Source organism: Marmota flaviventris, chromosome 9, assembly GCF_047511675.1.
Source record: "Marmota flaviventris isolate mMarFla1 chromosome 9, mMarFla1.hap1, whole genome shotgun sequence".
Lineage (NCBI taxonomy): Eukaryota > Metazoa > Chordata > Mammalia > Rodentia > Sciuridae > Marmota > Marmota flaviventris.
The window spans coordinates 89,057,058-89,073,725 of NC_092506.1; the positions used below are offsets into that span (position 1 = coordinate 89,057,058).

General features: G+C 31.3%; 1 protein-coding gene across 1 annotated transcript in view; it reads left to right on the top strand.

Annotated features, from left to right (window-relative positions):
- Window positions 1-16,668, top strand: part of Dync2h1 (dynein cytoplasmic 2 heavy chain 1) — a 377,152-nt gene that overhangs the window by 43,498 nt on the left and 316,986 nt on the right. Inside the window, exons 26-36 of the mRNA XM_071616653.1 lie at window positions 75-457; window positions 1,656-1,788; window positions 1,895-2,012; window positions 3,090-3,202; window positions 4,855-4,974; window positions 6,777-6,927; window positions 9,866-10,071; window positions 11,083-11,265; window positions 11,953-12,135; window positions 14,022-14,245; window positions 14,992-15,107. Coding sequence (XP_071472754.1) covers window positions 75-457; window positions 1,656-1,788; window positions 1,895-2,012; window positions 3,090-3,202; window positions 4,855-4,974; window positions 6,777-6,927; window positions 9,866-10,071; window positions 11,083-11,265; window positions 11,953-12,135; window positions 14,022-14,245; window positions 14,992-15,107 — 1,930 coding nt within the window. The remainder of the gene's footprint in view (window positions 1-74; window positions 458-1,655; window positions 1,789-1,894; window positions 2,013-3,089; window positions 3,203-4,854; window positions 4,975-6,776; window positions 6,928-9,865; window positions 10,072-11,082; window positions 11,266-11,952; window positions 12,136-14,021; window positions 14,246-14,991; window positions 15,108-16,668) is intronic.

Genomic DNA, 16,668 nt, shown 5'->3' on the forward strand with positions numbered 1-16,668 from the left:
AGTATATTTGTTATAATTTACTTATAAGGGAATTAATTTTGAAATAATAAACATGGATATTTTGTGTTAAATAGGATTTAAATAGTCGGGCACAAGGTGAAGTTACCATCAGAGAAGCTTTACGTGAACTTGATCTTTGGGGAGTTGGAGCAGTGTTTACATTGATTGATTATGAAGACAGCCAAAATCGAACTATCAAGCTAATTAAAGACTGGAAAGATATAGTCAATCAGGTTGGAGATAACAGATGCCTTCTTCAGTCCTTAAAAGATTCTCCATATTATAAAGGATTTGAAGATAAAGTGTCAATTTGGGAAAGAAAACTTGCAGAGTTAGATGAATACCTACAGAATTTAAATCATATTCAAAGAAAATGGATGTACTTGGAACCCATTTTTGGTCGTGGAGCATTGCCAAAAGAACAGACACGCTTCAACAGAGTTGATGAAGATTTTAGGTTGGTATCACTATATAAGACTTGGACATATATGGCAGTATTTTATTCATATTGTACTTAATACAGTACATTATTGGTGTCCTGTGTGTTCAATCTATTTCTCTGGTGGATCATTTTCTCTAGTGGATCATTCTGAAAAGCAGTTTTCATTCTTTCAAGCATTTACTTTTTTAACCTTTTTTGATAAGGTCTTTATTGATCTACTCAATATATGTACTTCCTAAAGTCACCAGTTTCCTTCTTCAACAACAACAGCAGCAGCAACTACCACCACAACCCAGGGCCTCATGCATACTAATCATGTACTCAACTACTGAGCTACCTTCTTGGCCCCTACATAATGGATATCTTGATATGTCCTGTTCCTTCCACTTCCAAATTCATTAAGTTATCAAATTTGATTGATTTTAACCTACTTAGTGTATCTTGAACTGAATACCTTTTATACCTCTACTGGTTCAATTCTGTTCTAAAATACTTTCTTACATAGATTCTGCATTAACCTTCTGACTTGTTCTTGTCTTTTCTACTATGTTTTTCACACAATAGCCAGTCATCATTTAAAAATGCACTTTCATCACTTCTTTTAATCCTGTATGTGAAACTTTCATTTTACTTGTAAAATACATCGACTTAATTTAAAATGACTTTCTATTGCTCTAAGGATAAAACATGATCTGTTCCTTGTCTATGTCTCTAGACATTTTTTTTTGTGCTGCTTTCCTTTTATTTTTGTGAGTCTAGGATATAGTTTCTCAGACACATATAGCTCTTTCCTTGGATCTTTGCCAGAAACTGTTGTCCTCCGACTTCTCTTCTTATTCATTGTTTGTATCACAGTTTAAATTAATTATCAAAGAAGTCATAAGTTATGGATTGTCCTATTAGTTACTTTAATAATACATTGTACCTTTTCTTTTTAGCATTTATTATAAATTTATTTAAATATTTTGAGAAATTATTTAATGTTCTTCTCTGTCCTTGGAACCTTAGATCTGTGAGATGGGACTTAATAAGTGTTTAATGAATTAATTAAATAAAAATTTATAATAGGGAAGGATAAAAATTGTGAAATATTATTAATTTTCAGCATGATTTATCAAAAGCATAATAATATATTGCTGTTAAGTTTACTTACAGTTTACTTGAAGCAGATAAAAATGTTAATCCACATGTGACAGTAATTTTTCTTTTATAGATCAATAATGACTGACATCAAGAAAGACAATAGAGTCACAACATTAACTGCTCATGCGGGAATCAGAAATACTCTACTTACAGTACTTGATCAACTTCAAAGATGTCAGAAATCATTAAATGAATTTTTAGAGGCATGTTTATTTTTTTTAAACAGTCTATATATACTAAACTGTAAAGTCCTTAATATCTTAATTATTTGAAAAGAATGAAAGCTATTTTTCTTTTCCTTTTTACTAGGAAAAACGCTCAGCATTCCCCAGATTTTATTTTATTGGTGATGATGACTTATTAGAAATACTGGGCCAGTCTACTAACCCATCAGTGATTCAGTCTCACCTTAAGAAGCTGTTTGCTGGTAGGTTTCAACATTTATTCTATAAATATTCAGGTATTTGCCAGACTGAGCTATACCCCAACCCTGTCAAATGTACTCTTATATATTTACTTGTATGTGGCTTCTTTTGCTTAGTGTGATGTTTTTGCCATACTTACAGGTATATTTCATTCTTTTTTTTTTAATTGCTGAAAAGTATTCCAATGTCTGACTATATCAGAATTTATCCATTTATCTGTTGAAGAATTTATTCATTCATCTGTTGGATGTATGGGTTATATCCAATTTTTGGCTAACATGAATAAAGTTTTTTTGAACATTCATATAAATATTTTTGTGGACATATGTCTTTCTTTTTATTGGGTACATACTTAGATATAGTGAGTATATGTTTAACTTTATAAGACACTGGCAAGTCTTTTTCCAATGGCATTACATTTCATTTTCCTACTAAGAATGTTTGAGAGTTATGATGGTTCTTATTGATTTACATGCATTAATTGATTAATTTGCTTAAAATTCTTTCTGAAAAATGGTGAGAATTAATAAACAAATATACAGATATATAAATAAATAGTAAGACTATTAGCAAATTATGTCATGTATAGTTAGATATTAATAAGAAATACTTTATGTTGTATTTTTGTAAGTTTTTGGTACCTGGAATTGAACCTAGGAGTGCTTAATCCTGAGCCACATCCCTAGCCAGTTTTTATATTTTATTTTGAGATAGGGTCTTGCTAAGTTGCTTAGGGCCTTGATAAGTGCTGAGGCTAGCTTTGAACTTGTGATCTTCCTGTGTTACTGGGATTATAGGCGTTTGCCACTGTGCTAGCTCTCAAGAAATATTTTAGATTAGTGATAAGACTATCCATCCAGAGAGAGTGATTTTTTTCTTCAATAAGACATTTAAATACTGATACTACTATATACATTATAATTCTATTAGTTATATTATTATAATTATATGAGATATATATGCAATATGCATTATATGAGATATATGTGTATATTTCATATTATATATACACATGTATATCATGTCTAATAATCATTCTTTAATCCTTTCACATTTAAATTGTTGCTTTTATATAACAGGTATTAACAGTGTATGCTTTGATGAGGAATCAAAATATATAACTGCAATGAAATCTTTAGAGGGAGAAATTGTGCCATTTAAAAATAAAGTTCTTCTATCAAATAATGTAGAGGTAAGCAATTCTTTTTTTAATATGAAAATAAAAATGATTAACCATATAAAATTGATTTTAAAAATAATTTTAGTCAATTTGTAGGATATGAGTTGGTTCATTTGTGTCTGTAGAACATTAATCTCATATCTTCAAAAATGTTAGGTTTAGAATGTTTGACATTTAAATATATGGGTCTTTAGTCTTTAAAAGGCAACATGTAATCATGAAAAGAACTTTGATATTGAAGTCAAAAAGACTTGAATATTTGTCTTAGCTCCATAATTTTTTAAATGTGTGACTTAAGAGCATTTTTCTTATCAGTAAAATGATAATCTTAATATCTGTTTGAAGATTTTCCATTGAATATTAAATGAAATAATTGGCTTTAAGTACACTGTATAGTGCTTGGAATGTCAATGAGTCCTAGTTCTCTTTATTCTTTAAAATATGAGCACTATACGGTCATTTAGATGAACAAGTAAACTTGAAACAAGTGCATTTATAGAATTATTGATTAACTAGTTCTCAAAGACTAGAAGTCAACTATCAAAGTCCTGTTTTAGGCATATAGGGGTTGTCTATCATGATGTAAATTCTGTAAGACCTAACAAAATGTCTATTCTTGGTGAGGTGTCAACATTTTATTAGACGTTGAGGATGTAAATCAGGTTTCTGAAAGCACTGAAAATTTTCTAAGTAGCTCCCATGTTTGGATAAGAACTTTCTGGTTCTTTCCTTTCTTAAGTTTTGTTGGCACAACAGAGAGAGGAAGAGCTTAAGCTTTAGTAACTGGGCTAGAACAGTCACACCAGTAAAGGAAGAGCTAAAACTCTGGAAGCCCTGTGATTAACAGAGCAGGTGTTTTCTGTTGCCTTATACTGAGGAACAGGTTCTCACTCTTTAGCTTCAGTGGCTTTTGAGATGGGCAAAGGTTCATGCTGTTTTTAATATTGGTGAATGTTTTTCAGACAATAAAAAAATCTAGAAGTTAGAGGTTAGTTAAGTAAATAATGATGAAAAGTTAAGATTGTTGTTATTGCCTTTATATTTCATCACAAATAATATACTTTTAAATAGTGACTCATAGTCATTGTTATTTTTACCAATTGTCATTATTATTTCAGTTACATTTTATTATTTTATCTATAATCAAGTGAATAGGTACATATATTATTTTGACTTTAAAACAAAATCAGTTTTGTTTAATGAGGCAGCCTAATCTCCTTTAAATATAGTTCATTCTGATGAAGCAATCTCTTCCTGTGGATGCAACTTTGGGAAGATAAGATCATCAGAATAGTGTGAGCCAGGAAACTTAGCTAGTCATTTTGACTATGATTGCTTGGCTCAGGTATCTAGCTTGATTTGTCATAATGATGAAATGAATGGGCTACTTTAAAATGTTCATACTATATTAGTTTTTATAGATATATTAATCATGATAGTCATGGCTAATCAGAAATAAGAATTTTCATACTCACCATCATCTCAAAAGGTCGAAAAATTTTCTTCAAATTACTTAAACCATTTATTAATAAAATACAGAATGTTACACATTTTGGTGGTGTAAAGAATCAAAAAGAAATGAGAATTTCCCCCTTTAAAATAAAAGAATAAGTATAGTCAGTAGACTGAATATTTGTTTTATGGCTTATATATTTTATTTTCAGGCTTGGTTGAGTGATTTAGCCTTGGAAATGAAGCAAACTTTGAAACAGTTGTTGAAGGAATGTGTTACTACTGGGCAAAGTTCACAAGGTGCAATTGATCCATCTCTGTTTCCTTCACAGGTAAGGGGGCTTATATCTGGAACATAGGTAGGCACCTATGTTTTATGGAAAGATCTCTTTAATGGTTAACATGGACAAATTCCTTAACTTCTATGTCTGTGTCTTCATCTGTAAAACATGAAGGATGAATGTTATAATAGTGAAGCTATCTTCTAACTCCCTTAGTTTTCTATAATTTGGATAAATTCAAACAGAAGTCACTCTGATATCTAGATAAGTCAGGCTAGTGGTAAATAGAATGGGGAGGGAGGGAATCAAGTATGTAATAACTTCCTGGTTCCAGATGATTATTCTATTATTGGTGGAGAGGCACAAGATTTATAATACTGCCACTTATACCCTTCTACCCCTCTCATGGGATCATCTAAGGGGTTGGAAGCTGGCAAGAACTTATCAGGGTGTTAATATAGCTTGAAATATAATCACAACACTGAACTGGAGTATTGGCATGGAATCTGAGAGCTAGATTACATGATGGGTTATGGAAATTGCTTCAGATCAGTGTTAATAGGCACCTTATTTCTGAAACTCTTACAAAACTTGTTTCAAGCTTTACCAAATTGTAGCATTAGTAAGACTTGTGTTAAACATCTTGCCTTTTTCAGGATTTGAGCCAGACTAGTGCTATAGGTGTAGGTCATTAGGAACTTCAGTTATTAGACACTATGAAAGGTAGGTAAGCACTGAAATTTCTGTGAGTTCTCACCAGAAATCTATCCAATGACTCAGTTACTAGCTTCTCAGATTAATAGATTTAATAGTCATTGGAGCAGTTTTTTATGTTGGTTCTTTTAAAACTATGAGAAGTTCAATGGGAAACATGGAACATTTTAGATTCTGAATCATTTTTTCATGTCTTTTCTATCATTTTAAGACAAGTGCTTTAAAAATCTTAAGTACCTAGAAAATACTAAAAGTAATTGTCAATGAGCAATTAGTGCCATTGCTTTATTATTTCCGGTAATGCTTTCTCATACTCTGTCAATAGGGCAGGATTTAAATTGACTTAGCATAAAATATAATATATTTTGACTTAGACAAAATATAAAAAATCCTGAAAAACAAGCATTGGGTTAGGGAAATGGTAATTATTTTAGGAGATATATTGGAAGCAGGCTAAAAAATGTTGCAGACTTTTAAGCCTGAAAATTACCTCTAGGCACTTGAGCAGTGAGGTAGAAATGAATTTTTAAAAATGTAAATCATTCATTATCTGTCACAATAAAGAGCTCTATTTTTTTCCCCAAATTTTGTTTATTGGTGCCTTATATTGTATACACTAGATATTCACACATGCACACAATATTACAATATAATTTGGCTACAGTGACTACCCTGCACTTCCCCCCCTCTCTACTTTTCCTACTCCTTGTTCCCTTTCCTCTGTTCTACTGATCTTCCTTTGATTTTTCATGAGATGCCTCTCCTCACCCCACCTTTTTCCTTTGTAGCTTCCACATATGAGAGAAAACATACAACTCTTGACCTTCTGGGTTTGACTTTTTTTGCTTAACATAATGGTCTCATGTTCCATCCATTTTCTTGCAAATGACATAATTTCATTTTTCTTTATGGCTAAATAAAACTCCATTGTGTATATATACCACATTTTCTTTATCCATTCATAATAGGCTTGGCTGCATCACACAATGCTCTGTTAATATCTGAGGTGCCAATGTGACATTCAGGTAGAGCTATATGATATACAGTTGGTAATTTGAAAAATGGTGTCATTCCTAAATTATAAAATTTTTCTAAGTAAATTCAGCTTTTAAAAATATTTTTTTCTTTTTATTCAACAGATATTATGCTTGGCAGAGCAGATTAAATTCACTGAAGATATAGAAAATGCTATCAAAGACCACACTCTTCATCAAATTGAGACACAACTGGTGAATAAATTAGAGCATTATACCAACATTGATACAAGTTCTGAGGATCTAGGGAATACTGGTATGGGAAAAATGTTTCCTTTTCTGCCTGCTTTTGGGCTATCTGGATTTTTTTTAAAAACAGATTTTTAATTTTATCTTTACTCATTGTGTTTTTGATTGTGCATCTATTCATTCATCTATCCATTTTGGTTTCTACGCTATGAAGTATATGTTTATTTAATTTTTTATATTGTACTTAATATCAATAATGTACTACTTTAAATGGAATGTAGAAACTTTACCCTACATGGATTTATCTCCTATTTTATGTTGTAGTTGTCTTAATATTACATCTACATACACTGAAAACTCCACGAGATTGCCTTTGAATTTTAGCTTTTAACACTCAAGCATATTTTAAGATTTAGGAGGAAAAGAGTAACTTACTTTATGTACCTAGATGTTCACCACTTCTGATGCCCTTCCTTCATTCCTGCTATTCAAGGTTTTCTTCAGCATCATTTTCCTTCTGTCTAAACAACTTCTCTTCCTTTAATGTTTCTTTTAGACTGGGTTTTCTGGGTGTGAATTCACATAGATTTCCTTCATCTGAGAATGTCTTTTTTTCACCTTTATTCATAAAGTTTTATTTCACTGGTTATTGTGGATGGATTGTTCTTTATTTTCAGCGTTTTAAACTGTTATTCTGCAGTGAGGTGCTGGTACAGGCCTCTAATCCTAAGGACTGGGGAGTCTGAGGCAGGAGGAGCACAAGTTCAAGGCCAGTCTCAGTAACTTAGCAAGACCTTCAGCAATTTAGTGAGACCTTGTCTCAAAATGAAAAATAAAATAAAATAAAGTAAAAAGGCTGGGAATATACCTCAGTGGTAAAATGCCCTTGGGTTCATTACCCAGCACCAAAAAAATGGAAAAAAGGAAAAAAATGTTCCATTTTCTTCTGACCTTCATGTTTTCTGATGGGGAATCCACAAATATATTTCAATTATTATTCTATAGATAAGGTGTTATTTTTTTTTCCTGGTATCATTCAAGACAATCTTTTTCTTTCTTTCTTTTTTTTTTTTTTTTTGTGGTGCTGGAGATTGAACTGTGCTAGGCAAGCGCTTTTACCACTGAGCCATATCCCCAGTCTTACAGTCTTTTTCTTTAGTTTTCAGTTATTTGATTATGATATGTCTGGACATATTTGTTTTTCGTTTATCCTATCTGGGGTTCTCTGAACTTGAATCTGTAGGTTTATGTTTTTAACAAAAAATTTGAAAAGCCTTCAGCTATTATTACATCAAAAAATATATTTTTTTATCATATACTTTCTTTTATCTTTCTGAATTTATTATGGCATTAATATTAGACCTTATGGTATTGTTCCACAGGTCTTAGAGGCTTTATTCATTTTTACAAAAATGTGATTTTGTTCTTTCTGTTCGGTGTGGGTAATTTCTACTACTCTATCTTTAAGTTCACTGATCTTTTTTCCTTTATTTCCATCAGTGTTGAGACCATCCAATAATTTTTTAAATTCTCTTTGTATTTTGCAGTTCTAAAATTTCCATTTAATTTATATTATATTTTGTAATTTTACAATTTTTGTTGACATTTGTTTTTCATTTGTTTCAAGATGTTTACTTCTTTATTTTTGAATGTTTAGTTATTTACTTCTTAGAGCAATTTTATAATAGTGGTTTAAAAGTCTTTTACAGATTATTCCAATATCTGTGTCATCTCAGTACTGGTGCCTGTTAATTATCTTTTCTTACATAGATTCAGGTTTTCTTGATTTTTTGCATGTTGAATAATTTTGAATTATATCATGGACATTTTGATATATTTTTATGAGAGAACATAAGAGACTTTTTTTGTTTTTTTAGCAACTGACCCTATTGGGTTCAGGTGGCAAGTTCTGTGGGTTATATTTCAAATGTCAGTTTCCGTTTTTATATCTTTGTAATACTATTTGAATACGTACTACATGTGTGCAATATAGTGGCCAGTTCTTTAAGTCTTTGGTTTATTATTATAATGTGTTTTATTCATGAACAATTTGGAACTGATAAACAAGTTTATGGGATAATTTTTTCAATCTTTTCCATGATCTTCCTGGTATTTTCTGATTCTCTTCTGTTTCCCTTATGGTCCTTTGGCCAGAAAGTTGGGGTTTTATGGAGCTTATTGTTTTGCATACTTTTTTTTTTAGTTCTTTTTTTTTAATATTTATTTTTTAGTTGGACACAATATCTTTATTTATTTATTTTTATGTGGTGCTGCGGATCGAACCCAGGGCCTCACACATGCTAGGTGAGCGCTCTACCACTGAGCCACAACCCCAGCCCATCTTGCATACTTTTTGTGACGGTGTTCATATACTGATTCAGTTGATGGGAGAACAGAAAGAAAAAGCAATTAGGATTTGCTTTACTATCTTGGGATCATAGTTCCTCTGATTTCTAAAACTTCTCTCAGAGTTTTAGATATTTCTGGGTTCCAGTTGTCAGGCTGTAGATACCAGGACACCTTTCCTGCTTCTCAAACCTGAGCTAGAGGCCTCCTTCTGGAGCTGTCTTTTATACCAGTCTGAATTTCTGACTACATTGGGTACAGGACTAGGAATAACAAAGGATTAAAAAAAAAAAGAGAGGCAAATTTGCCACTGGTTTGGTGGTATTTCTCATTTTGGTCTGCTTCCTCAGTTTGCCTGCTACTCTTCACCTTTTTGAGTGCTAAATAGGAGTTTAATGCATATTGTACAGGTTTCTTACCTATATTTAGATGAAAAACAAAGTAAAGTATGCTTGCTCCCTTTTGTAGGGAATCAGGACTTCTTATTGAATTTTTATGCGTAAGGCAAATTTATTATTTCTTGGTTTGCAAAAACGGTTTGATTCAAATGTCTTATAAAATTACCATTTAAATTCATTCAGAAATCATCTGTATACATAATCATAAAGTACGTAAGTCACAGGCTAAGATATTTTCCTATTATATTTATTTGTGTTCAGAATCGGGCATTCTGGAACTGAAACTTAAAGCCCTAATTCTTGATATTATTCATAATATTGATGTGGTGAAGCAATTAAACCAAGTACAAGTTCATACAACTGAAGACTGGGCTTGGAAGAAACAAGTTAGATTCTATATGAAAAGTGATCACACATGTTATGTTCAAATGGTGGATTCTGAACTTCAGTATACATATGAGTATCAGGTATGACTTCTGGCAGAAATGTTTTATTTTTCTAGTTAGAAATTAATTAAAGGAAGTTTGCTATTAGAAGAAATTAAGTTTTTTTATTCAATAGTAACTTTTCAGGTTTTTTTTTTTTTTGGTGTTGGGCATCAAACCCTGAACTTCACACATGCTTGGTAAGTGCTCTACCAATGAGCTGCATCTCCAGCCTGATAGTATTTTTGTATTATTTTCTTTCTTTTTCATCAGAATTTTAATAAGTTTTATGTAAAAACCAAATTATTCTATTTGTAATAAAACTGTAATATTGTCAGTGTTTTACTAAATTCTCTAAAATATACCTTTTATTGAGTGACATTTATATAGAATTTGAAATATATCATTAAGGAGCATTGGTAGCTGGGATTGTGGGGCTGGGATTGTGGTTCAGCAGTAGAACGCTCTCCTAGCACATGCAAGGCCCTGGGTTTGATCCTTAGCACCATATAAAAATAAGTAAATAAAATAAAGATATTATGTTCAACTACAACTAAATAAAAAGAGCATTCGATATAGTCAGCGTCAATAGAAGGTATTAGTTTGTGCCCCTTTATACAATGCCAAAATTAGTGCCATTGTAAACATGCCAGAATTTTTACTAAATGTTTTCAGTTTCTAAAGTAACACAATTTTTAAACTAAAAACCTAGTTCACATTTGTTTTAAAAAAATCCAGCTGTATTCCTTCTGCCTTTTTTCTATCGTAATGAATCACTCATCAGAATATATTCAACACATTTTTTAATAAGTATATGCCTCTTTCAAAAAGGAAATGTATGTTGAGACTCAAATGCATGTTGAACAGCTAGCATTATAATCTATTTCTCTACAGTTTAGTAGAAATTTTGGGAATTATTTGATATCTTCATATTATTAGTTTCATAAGCAATTTAAAAAAATTAATAATATACTTTGAAATCTTCCAAGTAGTAAATATTTATAAATGTTGACTAGAACACCAAAATTTCAACATTGTGTTTCTCTTGTATAGGGTAATGCTCCCAAGCTCGTTTATACTCCATTGACAGATAAGTGCTACCTAACACTCACACAAGCCATGAAGATGGGACTTGGAGGAAATCCTTATGGACCAGCTGGAACTGGAAAAACTGAATCAGTAAAGGCTTTAGGTGGACTTCTTGGAAGACAAGTTTTAGTTTTTAATTGTGATGAGGTAGAATAAATAATTATTAAACTATGTAATATGTTAAACATGTTTGGATTAGTTGTCATGTACTTACATATTTAATACTCTATTTTAAATTACATATAGACAGAATGTTTTAATTGAAAAGTAAAATAGAGAGAGGTTGCCCATAGTAGTGTCCCAAAACTTTACCATGGAAAGTTATTGTGAAGAAGTAATTTTTAACACAGAACAAATGTCACATTGTAGAAAATGAATTCTAGTAAGGAGAATACTGAATAGAAGAAAAATCTTAAATTCCTCTTTAGTTACTATGTCCAAAATATTTTTTCTTTTTTTAAATAATCTTTTATTTTTTGATATTTTTATTGAAGCATTTTAGTTGTACATATGGTGGGGTTTGTTGTTGCATGCACACAATATAACAATATCATTTGGCTAATATTCTCCAAAATATTTTATGTGAGATTTATATTTCAACTTAAATAACAAAATATTTTATTTGTTCAGTTTTGTGTATTTTTCAGATCATTTCCATGTGTATTGTTTTGTTTATTCCTTGATCCCACAGAGGAGCTACTTGACCCGTTTTTTAAAAGAACAAATAGGCATAGATATTTGAAATGATCACTTTATCAATATATGACATGAAATATTAAATTACTGTGAGAGATTTTAATTATTTTTAAATGAATATTATTTTTACTTTTTAAGGGCATAGATGTGAAATCAATGGGGCGGATATTTGTTGGTTTGGTGAAATGTGGGGCCTGGGGATGTTTTGATGAATTCAACAGACTGGAAGAATCTGTGCTATCAGCTGTATCTATGCAAATCCAGACAATTCAAGATGCTTTGAAGAATCATAGAACTGTATGTGAACTACTTGGGAAAGAGGTAAAAAACATGAAAGAATTAAAATTTTTTATAAGATTGTCTTTCCTCATACTTAGGCTTTATTCTATCTTTATTTTTAATCCCCTGATACCCTGAGTCTAATCTGTGACCAATGTGATAAGCCTTTTTATCTATGAAATGTCTCTGAGGTTTCTGACCCTTTTTTGGTTCCACTTTTACCATTCATCTTTAAACTTTCAATATGGAATAAGTCAGTTATAATAGTGTTTATATTATTACATTCTATATTATATACTATTATTGGTGTTAGCACTGTGCATAGTTCTTTAATGAATTATCTTATTTAATACTACAACCCTTTGAGGTAATACTAGTATTATTATTATTTTTCCACTCCATGGATGAAGACTTGACAGTAAAAGTAGTGGAACTGGGACTTAAATCTAGGTCTGTCTAATTTGGAGGCACACATTTCAAATCACTATTTCATATAAGTATTAAACTAATAAGCACATAGCTATCCTGCTCCTTATTACTTCCCTTAGGACTTATACATTCATATCATTAGAATGTAGAAAATGTAAACATCTTCTGTATATTATGTAATGCTGAACATACCAAAAGTTATAAGAAATGTGAAATTATGTTATTATCCATAATAACATTTTCATAATACAAATTTGTCTGTAAGACCTGTTTTTCCTATTCCCATTTCCCCTCCCTTCCCTGCATTCTCCTTTGTCTAATCTAATGAACTTCTATTCTTCCCTCCTTCCCGCTTATTGTGTGTTAGCATACACATGTCGGAGACAACATTAGACCTTTGGTTTTTAGGGACTGACATTTCACTTAGCATTCTAGTCTCCAGTTCCATCCATTTATCAGCAAAAGTCATAAAGTTATTCTCCATTGTGAGTATATACCATATTTTCTTTATCCATTCACCTGTTGAAGGGCACCTAGGTTGGTTCCATAGCTTAGCTATTGTGAATTGAGCTGCTATAAACATTGATGTGGCTGCAGTACTCTAGAATGTTAATTTTAAATCCTTTGGGTACATACTGAGGAGTGGGAAATCTGGGTCAAATGGTTTTCTGAGGACTCTCCATACTGCATTCCATAGTGGTTGTACCAATTCAAACTGTCACCAGCAATGTATGAGTGGACCATTTTTCTCACATCCTTGCCAACGTTACTGTTATTTGTATTCTTGATAATTGCCATTCTGACTGGAATGAGATGAAATCTCAGTGTAGTTTTAATTTGTGTTTCTCTACTTGCTAGAGATGTTGAACATTTTTTAATATATGTTTTGACTATTCATACTTCTTCTGTGAAGTGCCTATTCAGTTCCTTTCTGCCTCTTTTGTTTCCTTTATGGCCATATTTCTTAGTTTCACTACTGTAGGTGTTTCTACTTAATAATTGCCCCTTTGTTGTTTATAATTAATAGTTTAGCTTCTCTTCTTAATGCCACGTTGATGATGCTTCCACAAGGTGTTTTTATACTATTTGACTTTTTCCTGTCATGACAGTTATTCCACTGTCACCTCCTTATTAGGGTATATCTATGCTTCAAGGGCATAAAATGTTATAGACTTTAGTTCTGAATTGTCTCGGTGCATTTATTAAACTGCCTAGCACAAAGAAGACATTAATTAAACATATGATGAATGAGTGAACAGACCTTCAAATTATGTACTCCTCTCTTAAACTTTTCAGTCTCAAAATACTTATTATGAAGATCCTCTGTAAAGCAGTATATTCCTATGCAGTTTATTATATGTTGAGTAAGGAGATGGATTAGCACATTGGAGGTTACTTTTTGCTAAGATGTAAGTCTATGTAGAGATTTGTCACATTAAAATTTCCCTTGGCAATATATATAATTTCAAAAGTTTGATTCTGCTATTCTGATATTTCAGGTAGAAATAAATTCTAATTCTGGGATTTTTATCACTATGAATCCTGCTGGAAAAGGTTATGGAGGAAGACAAAAACTGCCTGATAATCTTAAACAGCTTTTTAGGCCAGTGGCTATGTCTCGTCCAGACAATGATCTTATTGCAGAAGTTATTCTGTATTCAGAAGGCTTTAAAGATGCTAAAGTATTGGGCAGAAAATTGGTAGCTATTTTCAACTTATCTAGGTGAGTTTTCTTGTTTTAAATATGTTTATATTTTGCCTTCAAATGATTGGTTATAGTTACTAGTGATCATTTTCACATTTTCCAGTTTAACTTTAGTGATTTTTATATTGATAAATTTATGTATTTGAGGTGTTTATATGAAAGCTTTTATTTGAACAATAAAAACATCTGGTTCAACACTACTTATTTTTTTTAAATACTACTAATTTGATTTTTTCTTCAAAATATTTATATTGTAGTGTTCCAACTAAAAGATTCTTAATGAATTAATTAATTTACTAGCTTACGACTGAAAAATTACTATTCTTTGGAGGAAAACTTTCCCAATTTTCCTTTTATCTTATTTCTAGTAGTGCCCACATCTTGACTTTGTGGGGAGTGGTCAGCCTAAAATTTTGGTTTAAATTATTTAAGAGATTGTGGGGAACAAAGTAGTATCAGACATGGAGAGCAAGATCCATTGATCAAAGACTTTAGGAAAAAAATAAGAGGTAACTGTCAGTATCTTAATTAAGATAATTAACTAGTTCAGTAAAGGTTTATTCTGATCCTTGAGCACCATTTATCTTTATTCAGTAGCTTACTTGAGTGATCATTTTTTGTGATTGACTCCTTACATAAATTAGTGGAACATTAGTATTTATTTCTATTTGTTAGTAGTTATGCTTTGGATTTCTTTGGCTGTGATGAAAAAATAATTTCTTATAGCTATTTGATGCTTCAGGATTTCCATGTCTTTACTTCAGGGAACTTTTGACACCTCAGCAACATTATGATTGGGGGTTGAGAGCTTTGAAGACTGTTCTTCGAGGAAGTGGAAATCTTCTTAGACAATTAAAGAAAAATGGCACTAAACAGGATGGTATGATCAATCGTTCCAATTATAATAATTTATTTTTTAAAATAAGGTTAATTTAGAATAGTTTTCCAATTATAATGATTTATTTTTAAAAATAAGGTTAATTTAGAATAGTTTAATATTTGCAGAAAAGTTATAGATTACTATAGATGATTTCTGTATACCTTACCCCCTGTTTCACCTCTTGTTATAATCTATATTACTTTGTTACATTTGCCACAAGTAATGAACCTATTTTATGATATTGTTTTTTAACTAAAGTTCTGATTTTTTTTTTCTAATTTTTAATCAGATGTCCTATAATAACTTTTGGGGGAGGATGCTTGGGGATTGAACCCAGGGTCTCATGAAAGGCATGCATTCTACCACTGAGCTATATCCCCAACCCCTTATATAATAACTTTTAAAGGTACATCGAATATTAAATACTTGTAATATGTAAAGGAATAGCTTAATTCACTTGGTCTCAAACTTAAATGTTTATTAGAATCACTGGTGGCTTGTTAAAATACAGACTGTTGGACCCCACTCCCAAAGTTCAAAGATGTGGAGTACAGCCTGAGAATTTGTCTAATCTTAACAAGAATGAAAAGTTTAAAACACATGGATGTCTTTTCTTTCAAATATAGTATACCCTGGTTAAATTGGGTTATGAAATTTGGGAAAGAATATGGTGATGGTGAAGTGCTGTATTCATCACATTGTATCCGAGGGTACATGATCACCACGTGACATCACTGGTGAGGTTATCTTTCATCACTTGACTGAGGTAGTGTTTGCCAGGTTTCTCCATAGTGAAGTTATTATTTTCCTTGTTTTCTACTTTATGCTTTGTAAGCATATTTAAAAAACTAGCTCACCCTCAAAATGAAAATGCTCCACTCTATAGAGGAGCATCTATTTATATTATTCGAAATTCTTCTCTAAAGATTTGTCTCATTTTCCTCATTTACATTTTTGTTAAATTATTTATTTTAATTTGTATGGACTCATGTATGCTTATATTATTTTTGTTCATATAAAATAAATGATTTTCCACTCATAAAATAAATGATTTCATCATCCATGGATGTATGCCTTCATGGGAATATTGGACTTTCAGTTTCTTCAGATTGTTTAAAACTAAGACACTGTGAAAATAGCAGAGAGGACTACATAAAATTACTTATTTGGAATTTAAATGATCAAAATATATATCTTACCAAGGGAATTGAATTTAGCTCCTATTGGATTGACATATTCAAGGGTAGATATAGCTATCTTATGAAGTGGTTAAATAAATATTTTCCATTCATCTATCTCTGGTGAGTTTCTTAAAAAATATTTTTAGTATGAATGAACACAATATCTTTATTTTACTTATTCATTTTTTATGTGGTGCTGAGGATCAAACCCAGCGCTTCACACATGCCAGACAAGCACTCACTGCTGAGCCACAACCCCATCCCTCTCTGATGATTTTTAAGAAATATAGTAAATAACGATGTTGGAATGAGATGGACATCATTACCTAAGTACATGTATGAAGACACGCGTGGTGTGAATATACTTTGTATACAACCAG